The sequence below is a fragment of the Canis lupus genome, chromosome X (assembly GCF_011100685.1).
Source record: "Canis lupus familiaris isolate Mischka breed German Shepherd chromosome X, alternate assembly UU_Cfam_GSD_1.0, whole genome shotgun sequence".
In the NCBI taxonomy this organism is placed as follows: Eukaryota; Metazoa; Chordata; class Mammalia; order Carnivora; family Canidae; genus Canis; species Canis lupus.
In genome coordinates, this window is record NC_049260.1 from 75,702,620 (window position 1) to 75,727,665 (window position 25,046).

Consider the following 25,046-nt stretch of genomic DNA (forward strand, 5'->3'; position numbering starts at 1 on the left):
AAGGAACACCAGGGATGTTCAAAATAATCACTTTGCCACTTATTCACCATGTCGATGCTACTGTCTTCTGGTGGTGGATTAATTCAATGGTTTATAAATGATCTTTTGAGAAAAATTAGACAAGGAGCAAACTTTTTCCCCACACCTGGTCACACAGGTTCCCTGACTACCTGGTTTAAATGGTCTCTACAGGAGTGACAAACTGATAAGACTTTACAACCAGAGTACTTTCTAATGCTCAAACCCCACAGAGATTTCTGTCAACATTAAAATTATTCATTTATTCAGAAATAGTGGTAACCAAGTAATATTATATTCTCAAGAACAGTCAACTCATCAAGATACTTGTAATGAGATCACATTTTTTTCACTGTGAATTCCAATTAAATAGCTCTTCACAATCAGAAAGACTCAACTTGCACAAGATAAAATAAAGCCTTAATGAAAATAAGTAGCATGTCCAGTAAATTGGATCAGAAGCATCCTAACAAACTACATCCAGTTTTGCTTCTTTTAGCTGAGTAAAGCATACCCATGATTTTACCTTTAGTTTTGTTGCAAGCTCTTGATGGATGCATTCCCTGCTCTGACCCAGCATCCGCTTCAGTCTTGGCCTCTGCTCTTACTTCCTATAAGATAGGTCCTTCTGGAAACTGCCTCTGCTCTTTTTCTCTTTTATTTTTATTTTCTTTTTTCTTTTTTTTTTCTTTCTTTTTCTCTTTTAGAACAAATCCAGTTTGTACAAGAGGAAGCCTTCCTCTCTTTCAAGTGTCTGTTGGGTTATGGTTTAGTGCTGGTCTAAGTATGAGGAAGTAAGTAAGCCTCTCACTAGCCATCACCCCTCTCAGCAAAAGGGTGAAATGGCCTCTACCACTAGATCATGGAGTTGAAGAATTCCCAGGATTTCCAAGGTCTGGTTGCCCCTTCTTTGACTGCTTTCCCCTTATTCCTTGTGAACCAGTCCAGACACACACAGCCTGAAAATGTGGTCGTTCTTCCTTAGTCATCACTGATTCATCCACCAATAATGTGAAAGGAGGTGCATTTTTCCTGAAGGTTGGTGTGTGATGGACACTGCATTAGAGGGCAGTTGCAACTTCTTTATGGTAGCTTCTAAATTTTCTTCTAACTATTTCAGCAGCTGACAGTTAATTTGACCACAAAAGATGCACCATGTGGCTGACCCCCCACTTCACTCAGAGGGTGGGGGTGGGGGTGGAAACCGGAAGTGACATGAATGTTAACACACACACACATTCACACACTGATGTTCACATAAAGAAAGAGGAGGAAAAATAATAGAAAGACACAGGTTCTTCATTTAAAATACAGAATTCCAGGGGCACGTGGGTGGCTCAGTGGTTGAGCATCTGCCTTTGGCTCAGGTCGTGATCCCAGGGTCCTGGGATCAAGTCCCACATCAGGGTCCCCATAGGGAGCCTGCTTCTCCTTCTGCCTATGTCTCTGCCTCTCTGTGTGTCTCTCATGAATAAATGAATAAAATCTTTTTAAAGATACAGAATTCCAGCATTATAATGTTCTCTTTTTAAACTACAAATGCAAGAATTTTCATGTGGCCACCTTTTGCAGCCTCCCAGCTTCCTATGGAGCAGCAGAATTCATAAAGAGGATGCTTGTTAATAAGAGTTCAGCCATCTTAAAAACTGCGCTATGCCAAGGAATTGATACGAAAAACACCTGTAGGATTGGTAAACTAAATCACCTTTGGTCCTATCACTGCTCAAGGTAAGATAAACACCAGAGCAAAATTCAGAAGACTACACAGCCTGCCTATGATTGGGAAGAGTCCAGGAAATGCTATTTAGAAATAACCAGTCAGTCATAGTTCAAATAGCTACTTAGCCAGAATATCCAAGAAACATCATTCTCTATTTCTCATTTAAAGCATTACTTAAGTACCAAAAAAGTCTGTCTATTCCCTTTTCTTCTGAGGGGAATGGAAGGAAATTCTTGTTTTTCTCAGTGCAGTCTACCCATCAAGCATTTTATACTCAGTATTTCATTTATTTCTTACAACAAAGAGGTGAGGAAAGTGAGATTCATGGAAGTTGTGTGATCTGCCCAACCTCATCCATAACTCCACAGCCCTTGCTGTTTCTGTGATACCTACCTCATTGCCTCCTAGAGAGATTTTTTTTTTTTTTTGCTTTCAATAAGTTTTGATGCTATCCATCTCACCACCTGTCATCCCCCATGGCTACCATCAAAGAGCAGTAGAGACAGAATCCTCTGCATCTTCTAGGAACATTTGACAAAAGAGGAAATGATGGTAAATTCAGGGGATAAGAGAGAGTACAGGATCCTGGAGCATTTTCCTCTGCAATAATCCTCCAAGCGAAAAAGGGTGATTTATCCCTGTTAACTGTCAACTGTACTTTTTCCCATATGTGGACTCTTCTTATCCCTACCAGATTTTCTTACATTTTCCTTTCAGTCTTTCGGAAAGAGATCCTAACTGGTGTTACTTGCTGTTTTCTTTTCAGGACTTTTTTTCATTGTTGATTCGATAAAAATATGAGATTTATGTGGAACACCTGCCAACTCTGTCCCTAGGGTTGTTATTGCATAGTGTGAATGTAAATTTTTGATCAAATGTACTTTGTTTTATATTATGAAGTGTGGCAAATAGTACAGAGACTAACACTACACTCAGGTACTCACCACTTAGCTCTATAAAATTCTAACATAGTGCCATAATTGCTTCCGGCATTTTTCAGAAATAAAATACTAACCATAGAGTCAAAACTTCCTTGTATACTCCTCTGCAATCAATCCCCTCCTTCCTCAGAAGTTAACTATATCTTGAATTTCGTGTTAATCATTCCTAGGCATGTTTTTATATTGTTACTGCATATGTAAGTATCCATGAAAGGTATTTAGTATTGGTTTGCATGTTTTACAGGGTACATATTCTTCAGCAACTTGCTTTTCTTCTCAGTATAAATTTTGTAAAGATTTATTTATTTAATAAAATCTTTCAAAACACTTATAAAAAAGAGATTTATTTATTTATTTTAGAGAGAGAGAAAGAGTACTCAAGCACTGTGGGCGGAGGGGCAGAAGGAGAGGGAGAGAGAATCCCAAGCCAACTCCCTGCTGAGCGTGGAGCCCCACATGGGGCTTGATCTCACCACCCATGAGATCATGACCTGAGCCACAATCACAAGTTTGAATGCTCACCTGACTGAGCCACCCAGGTACCCCTCTCAGTATAATGTTTTATCTTGGTTAAAGCTCTAGTTCATATATTTTAATTTATTTTATATGCACAAAGTATTATTTTTAAAAAAGATTTTATTTATTTATGAGAGAGAGAGAGAGAGAGAGAGAGGCAGAGACACAGGCAGAGGGAGAAGCAGGCTCCATGCTGGAAGCCCAATGTGGGACTTGAACCCAGGTCTTGGGGATCACGCCCTGAGCCAAAGGCAGGCCCTCAACCGCTGAGCCACCCAGACATCCCAGCATAAAATATTCTATATGATGAATACATCACATTTGATTTATCCATTCTCCTATTGCTAGATGTTTAGATTGCTTGTTTTCAGTTATAAACAATGCCGCCATGCACATCCTTGTGCGCATGGTCATAGTTTTCCACTCTCAGAATGAATGCTCAGTTACTCAGTGACAAACTCAGGTCTGGCTTATTTGTGGGCCTATGTGGTCTCTGTTATCCCTTGTTCCCCATGTCAGTCCTGTCTTCCTGATATTTTACTATGAAATCTGGTAGAATTATCAACTGTCTGAAATTAGAATAGGGTATGATTGTCTATATTTAGCTTACCAAAAATCTCCTCAGTCCTCAGAAGCATCTCTTAGGTTCTGATTGAGATTTTCAGTGAGACTTCCCTGGGCATGGAACCAGAGGAGAAGTCTTCTTTAGAATATAACCATAGCAACAAAGAAACCTAAATACTCCTTCTGAGTTCCCAAGAAGCCCTATTCAGGCCCCAGTGAAACCTAATTATTTGATAAGTTTCACAGTCAGTGCTATAGGTGACCAAATTTGTGGTGAAGCCCTCCAGCCAAAATCAGTTTTCTGGCTGGGTGTTAATCAGGGAAATTTTAATCTGCTGCAGTCCTCTGTAAGAGGTCTCAGGTTTCTGGTTCTTCTTCAGCCTTTCATGTTAACATTTTACGTGAGAGCCAGATAGCTAATACGAAGTTGCACTCAGCATTAGACTGGTGGTAATACTTTCAGCACTGTCCCTCTGCTCTGAGGGTGACTACTGGGGTGTACATCTTTCACTCTGGACTTGAATGGACTTCTTTTTCAGTTTAGTTTTTGTTTTCCCTGGCTCATACATTTTACGTATTCTCTCTTTTGATATCAAAACAATACATGTTCATTATAAAAAATGTTTCAAGTACAAGAATATTAAAAAGAAAACATCACTTACAAGCTCATTATCCAAAGGCATTGATATTCAGGCATATTACCTCCCATCTCTTCTCTGCATTTTTCTTATATTTGAGATCCTATTGCACATAGTATTTGTAGTTTACTTGTATTTCTTGACATTATCTATCCATCCATCCACTCAACACAACTTTTTCCCAAAACATCTAAATGTCTTGTTTAACAGTATTCCTGGTTATTTTCCCATGATATTAGAATCTCTATATAAGCATCATTTACCAAGTCAAAAAGTATGTGCATTTTGCATTTTGCAATATATTGACAAAGTAGTTTCCAGAAGCATTTTACCAATTTCCACTCCAGATAGCAATTTTTGAGAGCTTGGCTTTCCCATTCCTTTATTTTCTGCTCCATTTTTGGCCAGTTTTTTTTACTCTGTTTTTATTTCTGACTAGTCTGTTTCTTCATTGGCCAGTGATCTTGAACTCCAGTGTATCCCAATGTACGACTTGTCTAAAATTTAACTTATCTTGACTCTCTAGAATTTCCTTCTTCTAAGGGATGAGCTAATTGACTATAGTTTGTTTTTGTTTTAGGGAAGCCAGGCAATGAGATGAGCTTCTTCTTGAGGTTCAGATAACCAACATTAACTCTCAGGGCATCTGGTGATGCTTCTCAGAGAGTGAGAAGGAAAGCCTGGGATTAGGGCTTTTGTATTTCAAACACCCTCTGTCAGTGCACATGAACCCCTATAGAAACTGAAAGTCACACGTGGCCCATTTGTTTCAGGGTCCTCAAAGAAGTTCTCTCTCCCCATCCCCTGATGGCTTCATTTGCATAACCAAGCAGTTTTGGAGTGAATTAGGTCAATGTCTTACCTCTAGCTTCTTGTTGAGCACAGACTCACTGAAAATTCTAGCTCTCCCTTATTCCCAGGAATTAGCAATCAGGTCTCGGTATAACATCTTTGGGCAAAAAGCAGTCAGTAACTGATAACTCTTTGGAGAATATCTGAACTGGTTTTCAAAAGGCATTTCTTCCCCTTATACCTAAGTCACTTCCTGGTATAGGTCTAGACTGCTGAAAGGAAAGTCTCTGTAGGAAATTTGCTCAAATAGAAATAGTAAATCATAGTGATGATAATTTAAAATTGCACCAAGACCGTAAAAGTGGATGGAAAATTGCACTAGTTCTCATAAAGAGTTTACGAAGGATTCCAGACAAACACATCACTAGCTATAAGCAACAGGAATTTGGGCTTTAACACAGATAGTTTAAATAGTCTGACCATAAAGGGGGTCAGAATAGAACAAATAGGGCTCACCTTAAGGGATACTGTTTTGGTAGAATGCTTTAGGTTCCATGAGTATTTGCATTTTGTGGATTATTAGAAGGATGACATTGTTTTATCAAATAACTGAGGTTTCAGAGAGGCTATCGCACCCTTGTTTCAGGTAGTTGGCATGCAAAATGAGGGAAGGAGCAGAACTAGCACACAGCTAACAGCACAGAGAATAGTCCCTCAACTTTATAAGCCACCTCTAGGCTTTCCTGCTGCCCTGCCTCTGGAAACACACAACATGGCATAGAGATTTTGAGCTTGGAGAACTGGGTGATCAGGCAATTAGGCCAGGATTCCATTTGGAGGTCTAATAGCTCATCCAAGGATGTCTTGATCAGGGCCAGCAATCCCTTTTATTCTGAATGCCACACTATTTGCTCTAGGCAGGCCCTCTGGGGACACTAGCAAGTCTTAGGCAGGATAAAAATAATAGCAAAGATGGAGATATTAGCACTTAACTATTGCCAGGCTTTGTTTTAACTGTTTCATATATATTAACACAGTTACTACTCACAACAATCCTATGTGGGAAGGTACTAGAAAAGTAAGGGGAAAGGAAAAAGGGAAAAGAACAGGGGAAGGAAGAGGCAAAAATAATCTGATGCAATTCAATGATTATTTATTAAGCTCCAACTGTTCCAGGGGATGCAGTAAAGAACAAGATAAAAGAGGGAGGGGAGGTGGTATATAAGAAGAGGGAATATAGGTAGAGAGAGGAGGAGGAGGAGGAAAAGATGGAGGGGGATGGAAAGGAGGGGGGGAATGGAGAGGAGGAGAGAAGAGAAAAGGAGAGGAGAAATGATGAAGACAAGAGAAAAGAAAGCCATGCACATGGCAGGCAATGGTAGTAGGAAAAACCTTCCCCATGACCTCAGGGGTTGGCCACACTGTCTGGGCTGAGGCTGAGGCTGCTTTCTTCTGGCCCAGTCTTTTACCCACATTACCACGAGGTTGGCACATACACAATCTTTCCAATAAGCCAGCTCTGCTCCTGGCAACATTGGCTGGATGCAGCCCAAGGCAGGTAGCTTACACCCAGGGTTAGTCTGTACTTGTACCCAGTTCACCAAGGTTGAGTGCCTATTACGGCATATGAGCTTTTACTGTTTTCAAAATCTGCCTCTTGGATTTTCTTCTCCGAAAGGCCTCTTGACACAAGTATACCTTTTTGGTCTTCAAGCAATATTTGACCAAATGGCTTATTTTTTTATCTTCCTGCCATCGACAATATTACTTTTCTGCAAGGTTTTTCAGGGGTGCCCATTTCCAACATTTGCTACCTGTTCAGATGGTCACGTCATGTCACTTTTTTCTCTCCTTGTCCTCCTCCCCCACTCCCATGACCTGATTCCGAAAGAACCCTTACATCCCCTTTTGATCATTGGAAAGGACTTCCAGGGCCTTGTGCTGAAGACACTCCCACCCTCTGTCAGCGTCCTTCACCAGCAGACTATATGGCACCAGCCATGCTTTCTCTCTGGCCTTCAGGAGTCCCATGAAAAGTATTTGCTGCTGCTGCCCAGCCCCTGCCATGCCCCAGACCCACCTCAGTCCTGACTTAATGCAGGTAGCTTTCCAGATGCATTGAGATGCCAGGACTTTGAAGCTGTGACTCGATCTCAGAAGACACTGGCCCTGGAGACATATTCTTACAGTCCAGAGAGGAAGGACAGTTTGAGCAAACCCCACCCTTTCACAGCCACTCAGTTCCCTTTTTTTGTTTCCTGACTTAAACCAATGTCTTTTTTTTTCTTCTCAGTAGCATGGTATTTGGTTCCCTGCTGCTGTCCCAAACTACCCCCCCAACCCCCAGCTGTCCCCGCCCTTCATTTGCTTGGGACCTCTGACACTACTATCTTGAATGTGCTCTGAAAGAACCCTGCTCAACATTACTGGGGCCATTGAGACTCTAGATGGTGCTGGGGTGAGCAGATAGGTCATCATGCTGACCTCCCCCAGCTAATGGGACCACATATCTATAGAACTGTGGGGATAATCAGCAGAAAGTGGAAACTTCTAGGAAAGACAAGAAATGCAGACCTGCAAAGACAAAACAAAGGGTCTAGTAAGGAAGAGTGTCTTTAGAGTCTCCTGTCCTTGAAGGCAGAGATTTGGGATAATGAACGATGGAGAGTACTCACAAAAGGGACCCCAAAATGCAGAGCCCCAGAGAGGTAGAGACAAGACTTCCCCCTGCTGAGTCATTTTCTCAGAAAGCATTTTTCCCCTACAGATAAAAATGTCTGAATGTAAGCTCACACGAAGACTTGTGCCCTTCCCCATTTTTTGTGGATGTCAATTTTCTCCATTTCAGATTCTGCCTCAGGGATTAACTCTTAGTTTACACCTTTCTCTTTAATCTTGTAAATCGTTAAATCAGATCAAATGTGTTAAGCCTGAATGTGTCCTCAACTGCTTCCTAGCCCAGGTTCTAAGCCACAATCATTTCTCAGAGGCTTCTCCTAGGAAATGCAGACATTACTGGTGGCAGACCCCCATGGCAGCAGAGACCCTGCTGACTGGTCTGTTTGCCCACCCTGACAGATCAGGAACTGCCATATTTACTTGCCTTCGGTGCTGGATCCTAATGTAGGAGCAGATCACAGATCTCACCAGAAGTCTGTCAGAATTTTGAAGGCAACAAGATTTTCTTAAACAAGTATTTTTTAGGAATGGTAGAGTGGCTAATCCTCACATCTGCACAAGATAGATGGGAAGTAAGTGTTGAATGATCTCCCTATTTTATTGACAACGTATATCCTTTTACTAGTCACCTCTCAACATGCTGTAGTCACCTGAGCGTTCATCACAGACTTTCTCTTTCTCTCTCCTTCAATCAGATGCTACCTGTTGTCACATGGCCTGTCCCTTCTCAAGATCCATCTTGGGATGGAGACGAAATTGATAGGCATACAGTGGGGAATCTGGATAAGAAGGAGTGGGACAAGGGATAGGGTAAAATAAACTGAGGCCTTTTTTTAAACCATCTGCCCCCCCAAAATAAAATAAAATAAAATAAACCATCTGCCCATGAGCACTTCCTTGACACACTTGTCTAGATGATAGAAGGGCTGCACCCAAATAGTGCAAATAAATGGCTGAGTGTCACCGCAAAAGTTTCCCAATGTACTATAAGGTTTTGCTTTTGGTGGTATCTTGTTCAACATTTTTACTAATGAACTTTGAGAAAGATACAGAAAGTAGCCTAGCTAATCTGTGAATGGTGCAAGGCTCTTGGGAGCTAGAGTGGATGACAGAACCAGAGTAATCGATTTGCAAGAAGATCTCGATCACTTGGTGTGATAAGCCAACTTCAAGTTTATTTTACCAGAGCTAAGGGTCATGTCCCATAATTGGGCACCAAATCGAACTTCAAAAGACTCTAGGTGCAGTAGTGGGATAGCAGTAGCATTTGTGAAAATGCTTCAGAGGTTTTTGATGATAGTAATAAAAAGAAACGTCATGTCATGTCAGTAACGTGGCTGCCAGAAAATCCAAGGTGATATTAGGCTTCCTTGTAGAAGTAAGATATCGGGATGTCTGGGTGGCTCAGGGGTTGAGTGTCTGCCTTTGGCGCAGGGCATGATCCTAGAGTCCCAGGATGGAGTCCCACATCGGGCTTCCTGCAGAGCCTGCTTCTCCCTCTGCCTGTGTCTCTGCCTCTCTCTGTGTGTCTTTCATGAATAAATAAATAAAATCTTTAAAAAAGTAAGACATCTAGAAGGAGGAGAGTGAATAGGCCACCTACTGTGCAAGGTCAGGCCATATCTAGACTCCTGTGTTCAGTTCTGAGTGTCTCATGGTAGGGAAAATTAATGAGCAGGAGCATGTCCAAAACAGAGCGCAGGATTAGCGAAAGGAATCAAAACCAAAGCCATATCACGCAAGGTGTAATACAAAGAACTAAGGTTGATTAGACTAAGAGGGGCCCTGTTACTGACATCAAAAACCTCAAGGAAAAAAAAAAACCTCTAGAAGCTCCTCAAAGACCATTAAGACTGCCAAAGGGCCCAATGAGAGGAAGAAAATGCTGAGACTATAGGCTGGCTGTTTGGCAAAGAAACTTTTAGGGAATGTAGCAGGTAGGGGCAATGTTTTTGTTATCTCCTTCCCAGAGACCATCCAAATAAAAGGGGATGATCAGAGAGTCAGCTCTGTATCCATGGGTATTCCTGGAGAGTTACATAAGGAGGAGACCTCAGGCTTTCATAGTTCCTTAGACCCTAATCACTGGTACCCCATCCTGAGTTCCTGCTCAATTCTCTCTCTTCATCATCCTCTACCCTGCAGATGCCCTGCTTTCCCTGTGTGATGTCATGTTTAGGTGCAAAGCTATGGTGCTAGAAATACCTGGGATGAAATTCCAGCTGCACGAAATAACCACCTGTGTTGTGCCTCACTTTCCTCACCTGTTAAATATTAATAGTGGTACACATTGCATGGGGTTGTTAGGATTATAAGAGGTAGTATATGAGGTGTTTATGAACATGCCTGGTATATACTAAGTGCTCAATAATTGTTTGCTATTATAATTACCAGGCCACAATAGCCATATTGTATAATGGTAAAGAAACCCAGGCTCTGGGGTCAGATCACCTGTGTTTGTATCCTGGCTTCACTAAATACTATCAACATTGGGCAAAATGTTGAATAGCTTATGGCCTCAATTTTCCTATCTGTGAAATAGGAATAATAGTACCACCTGCCTCCTAGAATTACTGTGAGAATTTTATGAGACAATCCATTTTAAATACTCAGTACCCTGCAGTCTTTCCCTGCTATACTCTTGAAACCTAGCACATGCCTTCTGCCAGGTATGCAAAGAAGGGAAGAGCTGCTGGATACTTTCTATCACTCTGCCTGTTTGCTATTGTGCGAGCTGAACAATTTCATTGTCACTTTCAGAACCCAGGGCAGCCAACTTGCTCCTTCGGTAACAGGGGGCTGCTTGAATGCTGACCATCGGTCCTATTTTACAAAGAACTTTGTAATGATATATTTATGAGAGTGATTATTTGATTATTGTGTCCCTACCCTAGAACAGCGCCTAACACAGAATAGGAATTCAATTAACGTTTGTTGAAAGGACCAAGCAGCCATGTGATACATGAGTTAGAGCACTGGCTCCCTCCAAGCCTTCAGTTAACCAGCAGTTCAATGTCACAGATATTCCCAATGTCTTTGAAGTGAAACAGTAAGAACATGGGTGTGTAGGGCCCTTCCATTTGATCCTACTCCTCGCTTCCCTTGGAGATAGGGACAGAGACGCCCGAGGATCCAGAACGAGTACTGCTTCCTTCATTTAACGCTGCTACCTAGCGGCGTCCGCCAAAAGTGATGAAGGGAGGAAAAGCTGCAAAGCTGGAGGACCCGAGGAATTGCAAGACAGGATCCCCTTCAGGCAGAGCCCTTCCTTGAGCTCCCGCCCACGGCTCCGAAAGGAGTCCTCTCCGCCGCCAGAGGGCAGTACTCACGGAGGCTTAGACTCTATGGTCGTTCTCGCCGCCTCCCATGAGCAAGAGCGACCAGAAACCGCCTATATACTTCCGTTTCCGGCGCTACCTCCTTCTTTCCGTGCCGATAGCGCTCTCGCAAAGATGGTAGGATCTTGGGCAGCGGGCCCGGTAGCATCCAGTTTAATCTTTTCACCCATTTTGACGAGTGCCATCCGAGAATGGCTCTAGGCCCACGCGTGGACTCGTTGTATCAAAGAAACCGTATTTAGCCCCGATCGGCACTGGGTTTCGGGGCCAATAAATGAAGTGATGGGATCAAAGCGGTAGACCTAGCGGGGAATGGAGGGAATATGCACTGTCATCATTTTGGGGCCTAACAAGGCTGCAGTACTGGAAGCACATGTGGTTGTACCACCTTCTAGTCGAGTGTTCTGTGCTAACAAAGGAGTCTGAGCGTCGAGCCCTCCTGGGATGTCTTAGCTTCAGCTGGGTGGTTTAGGGCGTTGTGCATTTGGTATCTGATAACGCTACTCGTTCTGAACTGTTTTTTTACTAGGTGAATGTTCCTAAAACCCGCCGGACTTTCTGCAAGAAGTGTGGTAAGCACCAACCCCACAAAGTGACACAGTACAAGAAAGGCAAAGATTCTCTTTACGCTCAGGGTAAGACATTCTGTACGTAATTTGGTTTTTATTTTATTTTTTTAGAGACTTTATTTATTTATTCATGAGAGACAGAGAGTGGCAGAGACACAGGCAGAAGAAGCAGGCTCCTTGCAGGGAGCCTGACGTGGGACTCGATCCCCGGTCTCCAGGATCACGCCCTGGGTCGAAGGTGGCGCTACACAGCTGAGCCACCCGGGCTGCCCCGTAATTTGGTTTTAATGCATCATTCGGGTAGTAGTAGAAATCTGAGCAGTCCCGTGCCTTCCCCCTACCCTTGGGTATTGCTATTTCTGCTGGAAAACCTAAGGAAAAACCTGTAAGTTTTCCATGTGGCAGCTGTGATTTATTATCTTTGGTATATCATAACAAACCACTTCATTCTCCCAGGAAAGCGGCGTTATGACCGGAAGCAGAGTGGCTATGGTGGGCAGACTAAGCCGATCTTCCGGAAAAAGGTTAGTAATTACTATTTGACATGCTTCCCACTTACTGTGGCAAAGACCTTGCATTTTTCTGTAGCTCACACTTCTACATGTGTTTCCATAGTTTCAGTGAAGTTCTCTGTTAATGCAGTGACATGTCCAGTAGGCAGTGGAGCTGGGAGTACTACCCAGGTCTGACAATACTGCACCCTCTCAGTATTTTATTTTTGTTCTTCCCTTTTTGAAGAGGCGCTATCAAGTAATGTTCCCTGCCTTCCTAAGGACTGAAGTTTGAGCACACCAGTGAATCCTTTCCTTTGCCCTATTCCCTGTTCTACCCTAGTGAATCCTCAGCCCTTGCTTGCAGTAAGAATTCGTCTCACTTTGCTTCTCCGTTCGGAAGCCTGCAGTCTACTACTGATCTCAGGAAGTTTTAAAGCTCTTTGGAATCCTCATTTAGGCCTTCCATGGGTCTCCTGAGTTCTGTCATTCTCATCCAGGTCAAATGAGTTTCTATTCTGTCCTAAATGTGATTGGCTATCCCTTAAAGCATATGTATAGTCCCTGGAACGGCATTCCTATGAACACAGCATTTCTTTTGGTGCTTTGCTCAGCATTCAACATCGTTCCAGAAAGTACTAAGGAATAACTTCAATGTTCATTTAGGTGCCGTAAATAAATGGTTGGATCTCAAAGTGGTAAAAGGAATGGCAGATTGCCTTTTCACATTCGGCTAACTTGTTTAAAAGGTGGGGAGATTCCGCCCAGGTTTTGTTTTTTTGAGAACTGAACAGGCAGAAGTAGAATTCTGATGATAGGAGTAGGCTTAAAAAGTTGATTAGTGTACCTTGAGTTAAATAATATAGTTGAATGGACATTAATTATAGACAAACTTAGGTAGTCTCCAGACTTAGGTCTTAAGTAAGTTACTGACCCTATTTAATGAGAAAGTTGTGTTTATTTCATTGTTTTTATGCACTTTGTTGACCCATTTTTGGTTGTGGGGAGTACAACTGTAGAGCTAGTGAAAGGCCACAAGCTCAAGGCGGTTTTACGAATGCCTACTTGATGAGCTCTACTTTGGGATGTTTGATAATAGAGAATTTGATGGCAGTTAGACAAGCTCCTACCCTTGCTATTAAGTTTTCTCTTAAATGCACTGATTTTCACATTTCTATTTTCTCCTTGTAGCTAAATACAAATTGCCACAACTCTGTCATTTGCAAAGCTTCCCTTTTAAGTGGTACTTAACCCAACAGTCTATTTTGAAAAAGGATTTTCTGCAGTGATTTATGAAGGGGTTGACTTCTATTTTTCCAGGCTAAAACTACAAAGAAGATTGTGCTGAGGCTTGAATGTGTTGAGCCCAACTGCAGATCGAAGAGAATGCTGGCTATTAAGAGATGCAAGCATTTTGAACTGGGAGGAGATAAGAAGAGAAAGGTATATAATTTCGGGTGGAAGGTGCAATCATTTCTCTTGGGAGAGTTGAATATTTCTCTCCATTTACTGATGGTGGAATCTGAAATGGGGTAATGCTCTTCAGATAACTAGAGCCATAGCTGAAGGTATGAGGTTTTTGGTGTTGGTTTTGGCATGAGGAGACTTGACTTAATTAAAAGATGGTGATCCCTTTAGGGGGATAAACCGTGTACTTGAGAGAGTAGATGTTCTTTGCAACATTATAAAAGAAAAAAAAACTTAATTTTTTTTCTGTTCCATTACAGGGCCAAGTGATCCAGTTCTAAACTTCATATTTTGTTATGAAGACAATAAAATCTTGATGTTACGTTCACTTCATTTGGTTGCAATTGGTCTTTTTAAGAGGGAAATAAACTAGTGCCATCAAATTCCCCTTGTGGGGCAATTTATACTTGATTCTTCTGGGTACTTTTTTTTTAAGATTTTATTTATTCATGACAGACACAGAGGCAGAAACATAGGCAGAGGGGGAAGCAGGCTCCATGCAGGGAGCCCGACATGGGACTCCGTCCCGGGTCTCCAGGATCACACCCGAGGCCAAAGGCGGCGCTAAACTGCTGGGCCACCGGGGCTGCCCTACTTGACTCATTTTGGATTGGATTTGAACTGGTTGAAGTCCCATCAAACATTTTGATTTTCCAATTTGGCACTTAGGTTATTTAAGCAAAGGTTATCATGGGACCTGAGTAGAGTTCCATGGTAACAGTTATATCCATAGTGAATGTAAGGTTTACCAAGAGTGAAAGAATTTCTCTTATATTCTTGCTATTCCAATCATTTAATGAGGAATTTAGGCCCACTTTTCTATGCAGACTACATACTACATTATGTTCTCAGACGTACTCTTCTAACTTGCTCAAAAATTTTGACATGCCCCCTCAAATTTTATCTTTTAAAGATTTATTTATTCATGAGAGACATGGGCAGAGGGAGAAGCAGACTTCCCATGGGGAGACTGATCATGGGACTTGATTCCAGGACCCCAGGATCACTACCTCAGCCAAAGGCAGGTGCCTAACCACTTAGCCACCCAGGCCCCCCCACTTCAAATTTTAAAGTAGACCTAAATTTTCATCTTGAAATAACTGCAGAAGATATAATTTCTAGTGAATTAAGCTGCCTGGCAGAATTTAACAGGGATTATCTCGTTTTTTAAAGATGTCTCCTAGTTGGAAACTTTATTACATCCTTTTCCTCTTTGTATCCTTGATTATGTTCAGCTTTTCATATTGTGCAGCAAAACTGGAGGCAAAGCACATAAGTGATACACTTTGGTAACTGGAAGTATGTCAGTGAGATGGAACGGTTTTCTTCCAAAATTACCTTGTTTCTGTGGGTGATTAGTCTGGGTTTGTCAGTTTTAGCAACTGATTACTCGAGTAATCACCTGACAGGCAAAGGAATTGTTACGGCATGCACTTTGTATTTTGAGGGCCTTTGTCCCCTGCTAATTATGTGCTGTTGTACATTCAGGATGAGTGAGTTGCTGCTTTTGGTCAAGTGGGAAAAGGTGATGAGCAGGCTTGAAACTGACTACAGATTGGTTCGCAGGCAAATCAATTGTAGGAAAAGGAGGGAACTAATGCCTGGAAATTCCTTTAAAATGATCCATTCCCAGGTTGCCTGGGTGGCTTTTTAAGTGACTCGATTTTGGCTCAGGTCATGATCTCTGGATTGTGAGATTGAGCCCTGTGTCAGTTTTCCCTGGGCATGGAGCCTGCCTGGGGTTCTCAGTCTGCCTCTGCACACTCCCCCCTCCACTTAAAAAAGAGATCCAATCCCACATAACCCAATCGGAAGGTCATGGCATCATCACATCCTGGAGAGGAGGCAACTTAAAGGGGAGAGGGTGTTCAGGCCAGAGATCAGCTATCACTGGTCAATGTAAGCCATCTGCATTTGTTGGATCTAGATTGAAAGCAACCTTAGGATATGGAAACTTAAGTGGTGGAGTGTTTCTTGACAAGATGGTTCCATAAAAATTCAGTAATGTGGGCCATTGGGTAGCCTCTGGAAGTCATTCCTGCTGGGGTATTTTTTGCCCTTCAATTACAGTAGATTTGTTTTAATCTTCCCTTCGGGCTAAGATTGTAAGCAGTGACATCCAGGCACCTCAGTAGGTGGCAGTGTAAGGGTTAAAAGTCTGGGCTGAAATCCTGCTAGCAGTTTATAGTGGATTGTACCTGCCTCGGTTGTTAAGGATTCAAATGGGTCCCTATACTGCATTTAGAACACTGCACTGCCTGGCACATACAAAAGGGCCCAATAAGTTATACCTGTTTCTTATCAGTCATATTTGTTTCAAAAGCTTTTCCCCAAAATACTAAGGGTGCCTTCAGAAATTTTTATAAAGCTCCACTGGAAAATTTTATTGAAGGAGAGAGGAACAGCTGAAGTGGAGTGGAAGAAAAGAGAGACACCAGTGGAGTAGTCACTGGCAACAAAATACACCATTTTTTTCCTTTTGACGTAGGGCTGAAGCTCAGGAACCTGAAAGACCTGAGCCGAGACCAAGAGTCAGAACACTTAACTGATGAGCCACAGAGGCCCCAACAAAATATATATTTAAAAAAGACTTTTTAGTGTAGTTTAGTTTGCTGCCAGCCGAAGTAAAACAGTGCCTGTGGGATTTATCTTAATTTTTAAATCTGAAGTCCATTCATAAAACCCAAGCTGGCTCTTCACAGGCAGGAGCTGTGTGATCGTGCAGTCAGGAACACAGGCCATCCCCTGACCCAGGGAAGCAAGAGAGATGGTATGAAAACGAGGTCCACCAATCTCCTGCAGGTTTACCATAGCCACAGCCCAGGCTAAGTCCGTGAGTGGGCGTTCCCATACCTCGATGTTGTCTTCCTGAAAAGTAAGCCAAGAAAATAGGTGTGACAACTTGGTAACAAGAAGCTGCCTTAGTAGTAGTGGCATTCAGTGTTATTGTCAGAACTATTGAGCACTTCCAGGAAAAATTAAAATCCTACAGCATGCTTTAGAAATAAAGTAATAGCAAAAAAGGAGCCTCATTGCTGATTATGATTTGAAGATTAAAAGTAAATATTCTCAAAAGATGAGTGTACATCCTCTTATGTAACAGATTTGGGTCTAGGGCAATGGTGGTACTTGAGCACAAAGCCATTCCATCTCAAACACACAAACATTTGGATGAACTGTAAAAACAAGAGGGCAAGAGAGTATGTTACTGGCCAATTCCTATTTTATCCCATAGAACCTTATTTACTGTACCTTTCTAAGCCGGTACCCCTGCTTGCCCAAGGGGTCTTGGTTGATGGCAATTACATCCTTATTCTGAAGGAGGGCTTTGGCTTGAGGGCTGATATGCCGGAGGTCATTGGACATGAGTAATGGAGCGGCCATGATAGCCCACAGGGCCATCTGAGTTACCTGCTGATCCCAGCTGAGGCCAAAGTTACCAATCACTAGCTGGGACAAAGAAAAGCAAGAATTTAAATTAAAAAAATGAAACACTTTTAATGTTGCCTAGATGCAGAGAAGCCACTTTCTTTTTTTTTTTTTTAAACCTTTTGTTTTAATAAATAAGACATATTCATGGCTTAGGTTTTAAATCACATTTACAGATGAGGAACACTTCTAGGCCCAAACAGGTTAGCGGTGAAGCGACTACTGCTGGGAGGAATGCACGGCCCCCATGCACTTTAAGCCTAAGAGCAAAGACTTCATGTCAGAGATCACCGTACACATCCCCTCTAGGCTCAAGAACTGGAAGACTGGAGGAAGAGCGGAGACTTGGTGAAGCCCCTGTGACCACCATCTGATACCCTCACCTTCACACTACACAAGCCGATGAAAGTCGTGCTACTTTTAGATAAGCTAAAAAGGAACTTTCCTGATTATATGAAGTGAAACTTTCTCTATTGTCAACAATTAGGATAAGGGCATTAGTTACACAGAGTATCCACTGACAAATACAGACTATGAGAACAGGGAAGAGGAAGCCACACAGATATCTCGTTTCTTCAAATGTCAGAAACTTCCATGCCACAGCAGGAGAGCAGTGGATGAACTCTACCGCTCCCAAAGGTTTAGTCCAAAAACTTCCTGTTGGCATTTGCACCAAATAAGGCTCCCCGTACTTCTGAGAAGCCACTTTCTAAGGCATCTTGCTCTGAGTACTCTCAGATAAGGCCTGCTTCCAGGAATTTTGCCTTTTTTAAAAAAAATATTTATTTGACAGAGAGAGCAAGCACAAGCAAGGAGAGTGGGAGAGGGAGAAGCAGGCTCCCCGCTGAGCAGGGAGCCCAATGTGGGGCTTGATCCCAGGACCCTGGGATTGTGACGGCAGCCAAAGGCAGATACTTAACCAACTGAGCCACCCAGGTGTCCCAAGAATTTTCCCTTGAAAAATCAAATAGGAAACAGGTCCAGTGCAGGGGCCTGAGCAAGGAGGGCTCAGATTCTTACCATATCTGGGTCGTTCCAACCCCCTGGTCCTGCAACATGAACAATTCTCTTCTGGTTAGAAGATGTCCAGGCCAAGATACTTTTTATACTTTGCCAAGAATCATAAACATCCTGAAAATTTCTCCAGTGATTGCAGTACTGTCGGATTTCTGTGTAATTGGGCTGTGGAAACAGACATAACTCTTCTGTTTACTTTCTCCTAACATTCTTGCAAGACAAAAACAGTCAAGTTGTAGTTTACAGATTAAAGGTCTCTATGAGGAGAGCTAAATTCTGATCATAATGGAATTTCATTGTAAGAAGTCAGCTTCAGAAGTAGGCCATCTAAATTAAAATCCCTACTAAAATGGCTTTAATACTGTTTGTGCTAGAAATTTACCAAAGGGTAACTAAGTATTGAGATTATGGAAGACTTTAATTTTTTTCACAACTTACTGTATTTTCACACTTTGCTAAAATGGATATGTATCGTTTTTGTAATAAAAAATAACTAAAATGATCCTTATTAGTAAAAATAAAAGCTGCAAAATTACATAGGACATACAAGCATAGGATAAAGTAATCTGAATCCTAGGCACATAATTTATTAACGGAATGAATACAAGTTTGTAGATAGGGAGGTAGAGTATCAGGTTTAGGATGTTGAGAAAGAGGGGAGAGCATTTTGCAGAGATTAGAAGGGAATGACAGATTCATTCTATAAGTAATTCATTCATTCTATAAGTAATTATTCAACACTTACCATAAGCTAGAGAGACTGACAAGTCAGACAAGGTCCCTGCCCTCCTGGAGCTTACATTCTAGTGGGGTAGACAGACAATAAGTCAGTCAACAAATAATTCCATACAGTGCTAAGCTCTTAAAAGGAAATTCAGATCAATGTGATAAGGAATAAACGGATAGAGGGCTATTTTATAGTAGAGAAGAGCTGTCCGAATATGTGGCATTTGGTTTGGGACTTCAATGTGTAGAAGGATGCAGCAATTTAAAAATCCTGGAGGAAGAATGTACTAGGTGAAAAAACAAAAGTGTAAAGTCCTCAAGGCAGCAGCAGACTTACCAGTCTGAGGGACAGATAGAAAACCCAGTGCAGCCATGGAAAGAGTAATGGGTGGATGGAGGCAGGCCAGGTCTGGGTCAATGGAGTCTGCTTTTATTCCGAGTGCCTGGGGAAGCCAGCTAATGCTTTTTAAAGCAGGGGAGTGATAGGATTTACATTTTAACAAGATCACTGTGATGCTGCTCCAAAAATGGATGGTTAGGACAGTGGATGCAGACTAGGCTGATGATGTAGTCTGGGTGGAGATGAGGGTGGTTTGGAAGACCAGGGTGGATGCAACAGAGACAGAAATAAGTGGGCTGATTCGGGATGTATTTTGTAGATTGTACTGATAGGATTACTGGTGGATGTGTTGTGTACTATGAGACAAAGGTTAGAATCAAAGATGACTGAGGTCCCAGGTGATGGTAGCTTAGAATCCAATTATAGCAGTGGAAATGGTGAGAAGTAGTTAGATCCTGAGAGGGATGGTAGGATGAGACTGTTAAGATTGGACTTTGAAGGCGATCCTTTGTTCTCAGGTTCTGAAAAATCTATCAGCAAAGCTCTACTGGATTCTGTGCTCACTAGCTCACCTCATGAAAAGGCCACATATAAAGGGGCCACTCACAGGAATACACAATGCTTCTGCCAGTCCTGTTCAGGGCCAGGGACATACGCTTATAACCTGTATGAGAAAACAATGGGGAAAATGAGGGAAATAAGGGAATTTCCAGCTGGTGTTATGTATTTTAGAAAGACACTGCCTGAGGAAAAAAAAAAAAGAGGCTGCCTGGAAGGGCCACGGTTATATTTTAACCAGCAGCAGAGATAGGTGGCTGCTCTGTGATTAAATTGTGTTTAGTACCTCCCAGACTGTTGGGATTGTTCTGAGGAGGTAGTGTGGGATGGTGCATATACTGAGGAAAGGCAGGAATGAAGATGCTCTTTTTCTGTGACTGACATTCCAGATGCTTTCCCAAGAGATGTTCTGGAAGGTTACAATAACTATTTGTAATGAACTCAGAGCCCTCTTGAATGAAATGTGCACAGTATGAGCCATGATTAGGCATGCATGAATTTTATATGCATGCATGAATGAATGCATGGAGAGCTGAAAGAAAAGAAGAGGTAGGAGCTCTGGCACATAGAGAATAATTATTTCCAGTACTATGACTGAACATTTAAAATGTGAAGATTAGCTCTTTGGATGCTCCAGTTACCCTGGACTCCAAGTTCCTCCTTTTGCTCATGGCTATATCTCTTGAATGAAACGTACCATTTTCCAAATGTTCCACGCTGTCACAGTAACAACCGTCAAATTTCAGCAGATCTACTCCCCAGTCAGCAAAGGTCTTGGCATCAATGTCATAGTGTCCAAAACTCCCAGGAAAGCCAGCACAGGTTTTATTTCCAACATCTGCATAAATTCCTAGCTTCAGTCCTTTGCTATGGACCTGAAATGAGAGGAAAGGATCACCCCAACAGAAGGGCAACCATGAAGTAGAGAGAACCACTCCAGGCTGTGGGCACAGACAAAGTATATTTCACTAGGCATCAGGGACTTTTTTCACAAACCTCTAAAATTATCCAGGTGAGTTAGCTGGGAGACAGTCTCCAATTCTGCTGAATTCAAACTATACACCTAAGCTATGATACTGAACTAAAGGGAAAGCTATCACTCATCTTTTTCTGGTGGGATCCTAAAAGTTACCTTTCCATAGCAATGACACAATTATCTGGAAAGAGACTCTCACCATGACCATACCTTTGGCTCCTCTGTGCCCTCAAATGGGCCTCATGTTGTTTCAGCAAGAATCCTGCCAAATCATCTCCCTACTCCTGATAACTGATCAAGTTTCTTATCCCCTACCCTTGGCCTGCCTTTAGCAAGAATCCTCTTGCCCTTGATGTCTCCTCTTGGTAATTTCCATCCACTGACCCCAAGTCTGCTCATTGACTATAAAACCCCACTTGTCTCTGTTGTATTTGAAATTGAGTTTGGCTTTTTCCCTATTGCAGTAGTACTGAATAAATCTGTCTTCATGGCCTTTACCTAAGCGTCCAGCTGTATTACTCTGTAAGTTCCAGAATATATTCCTTCTATCTTCTAGTTATACTACAATTGTAATAGCTGCTTAAAACATATGGAAATATATGCACGCATGTCAAGAACCAAGTTCCTTCTTCCTCCTAGAGAACTCAGTGGTTTCAGCAAAAGGAGAACTTCTCTCAGATGGGCCTCAAAAGCTATTGCAAAACAAAGGTCTGCTAATAGACTGAAAATTCCACCTGATAAGCCTTACAATTTGATAGATAATACTTTCTCAGTTTTTCTGAACAAGCTGCAGTCCAAAAGTACTTACAGTCTCCTGAATGAAAGAGAATAATCTATAAACTCACATAATTAGCAAGGCTTTGGATCCCATTAGGAAAGCGTTTAGGGTCGGCCTGAAGTCTGCCTTTTGAATCTCTTTTGGGAGCCATCCAACAGTCATCAATGCAGAGGTACTTATAACCTGCATCCTTCCAGCCATCTGAGTCCATGAGTTCTGCCATCTGCATGAAGAGCTTCTCACTGAAAGAGAAATTCCAAGAATCATTGCAATTCATTAAACAAATGATTAGGCATCTTGGGGTGTTGCAATTTGTTTCAACCCAGTTACTGCCCAGTTCAGTGGCAATCAGTGTAAGGTAAAATGGACTGGGCCCTTTTTTATTCCTCCCTGCCTGAATACTTCCACGCTAAGTACCTCAAACAATTAGGAATGGGAAATACATGAAATTGAAAAGGTAATTAGAAGAAGAAAGTTGAGTGAAGTAAGAAACTACAAAGTTACTATAATCAACAGCTTCCTTAAATATCAACAATAACCTGTTTGGAAAAAAAAGATACCATTCACAAGAGCAACCAAAAAAGCAACAGAAAAACCTAAAATACCTAGAGACAAATTTAAGACATGTGCAGGATTCATATGAATAAAACTATAATGTTCTCATGATTTCAGTAAGTGGAGAGACATTATTTTGCTCTGGAATAAGAAAACTCAATATCAAAACACACCTTTATACATTTTTCTTAATGGCGTCCCTTATACATTTTTTTCCTTATACATTTAATAAAACCCTGAACAAACCCCAAAAGGACTTTTTAAGGAAGCTGGCAACATGATTCAAAAGTTCACCTAAGAGAAAACATATGAACATTCCACAAAAGATAAATGAAGCTAGTATAGTACAATAGCATTAGAATACACAAATCAGTGGAATTAAAGACAAAGTTCTGAAAGAGATCTTTCCAGCCATCTGGTACCATGGAATTTAGTATATACATAGTTTTAAAATATTTATTTATTTGAGAGAGAGAGAGCACACGTGCGCAAACAAGCAGGCAGAGGGGTAGACAGAGAGGGACAGTCAGGCTCCCCGCTGAGCAGAGATCCCAGGACCCTGGGATCATGACCTGAACTGAAGGCAGATACTTAACCAACTGAGCCACCCAGGTGCCCCAGGAATTTACTATATATTAAATGTGGCATTCCTTATAGGAAAATAAAGTCCAGATGGATTAAAGATTTTAAAATTTTAAAAATCCATAAAAATACCACTAGAAAATGTAGATGACTATATTATTTTCAGGTAAAGACTTTCTTAGCATGATGCAGAGCCAGAAATCATAAAAGAAAAAATTGATGTTTTTGACACATTCATGCAAAACCAACATAAGTCACCATATTCATAATATGATAGACCAAGCATACACACACACACAACCCCAAAACCAAACTCAAAACATTTCAATTAAAAAACAGTAAGTGGAAATAAAAACACCATATTGACAAAGTTTTTTGTTGTTGTTGTTTTAAAGGAATAACAAAAATGCAGTGTTGGCCAGCGTGTGGGGAAATAGACATTTTCATACACTGTTCTTGGGAATGTGCATTTGTAAGACTTTTGGGGAGGATAGTTTTATATGTAACAAAATGGGCATACTTTTGGATCCAGTAATTACACTTCTAAGGCAAGAATCTTATGATATATAAGGATGGTTAACACAGCTTCACAAGAATTAAAAAAATGGAAGAGCTTGAATAGCTATCAACAGGAGATTGCTTAAATAAATTATATACATATGATTTGAATTTGTTAAGTGCTTATTCTGTGCCAGGAAAACTTTAGTTTCATTATACTCTACTGTCTACATTTTTTGCAATGATCATGCATTAGTTTTATTATCAGATATAAAAATAAGCCAACCACTACTTAGGGAAAAAAAGGAAAAGGCAAAAGGAAATATGTGTTCGGAACTACATTCCTCAGCATTAAACCACCACAGCTTTGAACTGTGTCTGTGAGCATCTGTAATTTATCTCCATTTATTTTGTGCATCAAAACCAAGAGAGGGGGGATCCCTGGGTGGCTCGGTGGTTTGCCGCCTGCCTTTGGCCCAGGGTGCGATCCTGGGGCTCCCGGCATGGAGCCTGCCTCTCTCTCTGTCTATCATCAATCAATCAATCAATCTTAAACAAACAAACAAACAAACAAGAGAGGTTATTCTTCGAGTCTGGGAATGCTTGAAATGTTTCCATATAAATTAATTGTAGGGCAGCCCGGGTGGCTCAGCGGTTTAGCGCCGCCTTCAGCCCAGGGCGTGATCCTGGAGACCCGGGATTGAGTCCCACGTCGGGCTCCCTGCATGGAGCCTGCTTCTCCCTCTGCCTGTGTCTCTGCCTCTCTCTATGTCTCTCATGAATAAATAAATAAATAAAATCTTAAAAAAAATAAATTAATTGTAATTCCGTAGTTACTTTATGCCATTTCCGCTTACGGAACACTCCACATTTGGATAGGAGGAAACCTTTGTAAAGTTCCTCCAGGTCAACCTTCGAGCCAGATGCCACACTCAAGAGAGTGAGGGGTGGGGATATCTCAGAGACTCCATGGTTCCTCTAAACTCCCTCCAGTTACAGCCAAGGAACTCCTCACCCAAAAAGCAGAAGAACTTGCACGTGGCTTAGTCCTCTGTCTCTCCTACTCACCCCAGCTGTGGTCACTAACAGTGCCTGGCAGGGACAGAACAGCAGTTCACTAGAAGAGTCTGAATAGGACTGGATGGTGAATGGATAAAGTCCCTAGTTGGGTGATCCGGCACAGACAGACGGAGAAGCAGAGGCTGCTGACCCGACTCCTACCATAGAAGGGGTCACGCCAGACAAAGTTTGGGGCTAGTTGCCAACCAGGGCAGTTTGCTGAGGATAAAAAAGCAGCAGTAATAGGGGAGCCGTGCCTCAGGGTCAAATGTTCCCTCTGAGACCCTCTATTGCCCCAAACAGAGACAGACGAACACACGGAAAGGCGAACGCAAGGGAGTACTCAGTATCTCTCATACCTGATACAGGAATCTGGCTCTTCTTGGCAGTCAACGTTGCACATGAAACGCTCCCAGTGCAGCCAGCCCATGGTAGGGGTCATCGCCAAGCCATTGTCCAGGGCCCTGGCCCCAGGGACGCTCCAGAGAACCAGGGCCAGGAAGCGAAGTGCCAGTAGGAAGCACGGCTGCAGCAACTGGCTCTTCAGCTTCATTGTCACCGTAATGCAGTGTTAAATTTCTATTGGTAATCTGGGCTTTTAAATTTAACTTTAGGGGCGGACCAATCAGCGGTGAGTTATTAAATAACGACGTTATTGTTTCTCGGGCAACTGGGACGGTGATCCCCAGAGGCAAACCAATGATCAGTCACATAAGGCGCACCGCAACCAACCACACGCTTTCTTTCTTGATATTGGCCCTCCCTGTTTCCATACCAGAAGGAAGTGCGGCACTT

General features: G+C 42.0%; 3 protein-coding genes across 6 annotated transcripts in view; 1 reads left to right on the forward strand and 2 right to left on the reverse strand.

Moving 5' to 3' along the window:
• Nucleotides 1-7,426, reverse strand: part of BTK (Bruton tyrosine kinase) — a 31,721-nt gene extending 24,295 nt beyond the window's left edge. The window contains exons 1-3 of one of the 4 annotated variants that reach the window (XM_038587871.1): nt 7,270-7,419; nt 4,422-4,500; nt 3,806-3,870 (exon numbers count right to left, since the gene is read on the reverse strand). Coding sequence is in view for 1 of the 4 variants with exons in the window: in XM_038587868.1 (XP_038443796.1) it covers nt 545-598 (54 nt within the window). In the remaining 3 variants the exon portion in view is untranslated. Of the gene's footprint in view, nt 1-544; nt 1,063-3,805; nt 3,871-4,421; nt 4,501-7,269 lie in introns of those variants that run through there. The other 3 variants (XM_038587870.1, XM_038587869.1, XM_038587868.1) reach the window with 3 other exon arrangements.
• A 416-nt stretch (nt 7,427-7,842) lies between these two features.
• LOC119868317 lies at nt 7,843-14,066 on the forward strand. Its single transcript, XM_038588816.1, has 6 exons — nt 7,843-7,897; nt 11,043-11,323; nt 11,736-11,841; nt 12,232-12,299; nt 13,587-13,709; nt 13,994-14,066. Exons 1-6 carry the CDS (start codon nt 7,843-7,845, stop codon nt 14,012-14,014), a joined length of 654 nt encoding a protein of 217 aa, XP_038444744.1. The 3' UTR covers nt 14,015-14,066.
• A 2,024-nt stretch (nt 14,067-16,090) lies between these two features.
• Nucleotides 16,091-25,043, reverse strand: GLA (galactosidase alpha). Its single transcript, XM_038587875.1, has 7 exons — nt 24,611-25,043; nt 21,625-21,799; nt 20,501-20,678; nt 19,818-19,909; nt 18,183-18,344; nt 16,986-17,183; nt 16,091-16,601 (listed from the first exon to the last, which is right to left on the reverse strand). Exons 1-7 carry the CDS (start codon nt 24,802-24,804, stop codon nt 16,338-16,340), a joined length of 1,263 nt encoding a protein of 420 aa, XP_038443803.1. The 5' UTR covers nt 24,805-25,043; the 3' UTR covers nt 16,091-16,337.
• Between the last annotated feature and the right edge of the window lie 3 nt (nt 25,044-25,046).

What these genes read in the sequence shown, in the direction of transcription:
- LOC119868317 (XM_038588816.1), top strand. Translation starts at nt 7,843, where the DNA reads ATGAACGATGGAGAGTACTCACAAAAGGGACCCCAAAATGCAGAGCCC. An exon ending in AGATTCTCTTTACGCTCAGG is followed by an intron (nt 11,842 to 12,231) that starts GTAAGACATTCT and finishes TCATTCTCCCAG; the next exon opens with GAAAGCGGCGTTATGACCGG. An exon ending in GAGGAGATAAGAAGAGAAAG is followed by an intron (nt 13,710 to 13,993) that starts GTATATAATTTC and finishes GTTCCATTACAG; the next exon opens with GGCCAAGTGATCCAGTTCTA.
- GLA (XM_038587875.1), bottom strand. Translation starts at nt 24,804, where the DNA reads ATGAAGCTGAAGAGCCAGTTGCTGCAGCCGTGCTTCCTACTGGCACTT. An exon ending in CGTGGAACATTTGGAAAATG is followed by an intron (nt 19,910 to 20,500) that starts GTACGTTTCATT and finishes TTTCTCATACAG; the next exon opens with GTTATAAGCGTATGTCCCTG. An exon ending in AGGGGTACCGGCTTAGAAAG is followed by an intron (nt 16,602 to 16,985) that starts GTACAGTAAATA and finishes CTTACTTTTCAG; the next exon opens with GAAGACAACATCGAGGTATG.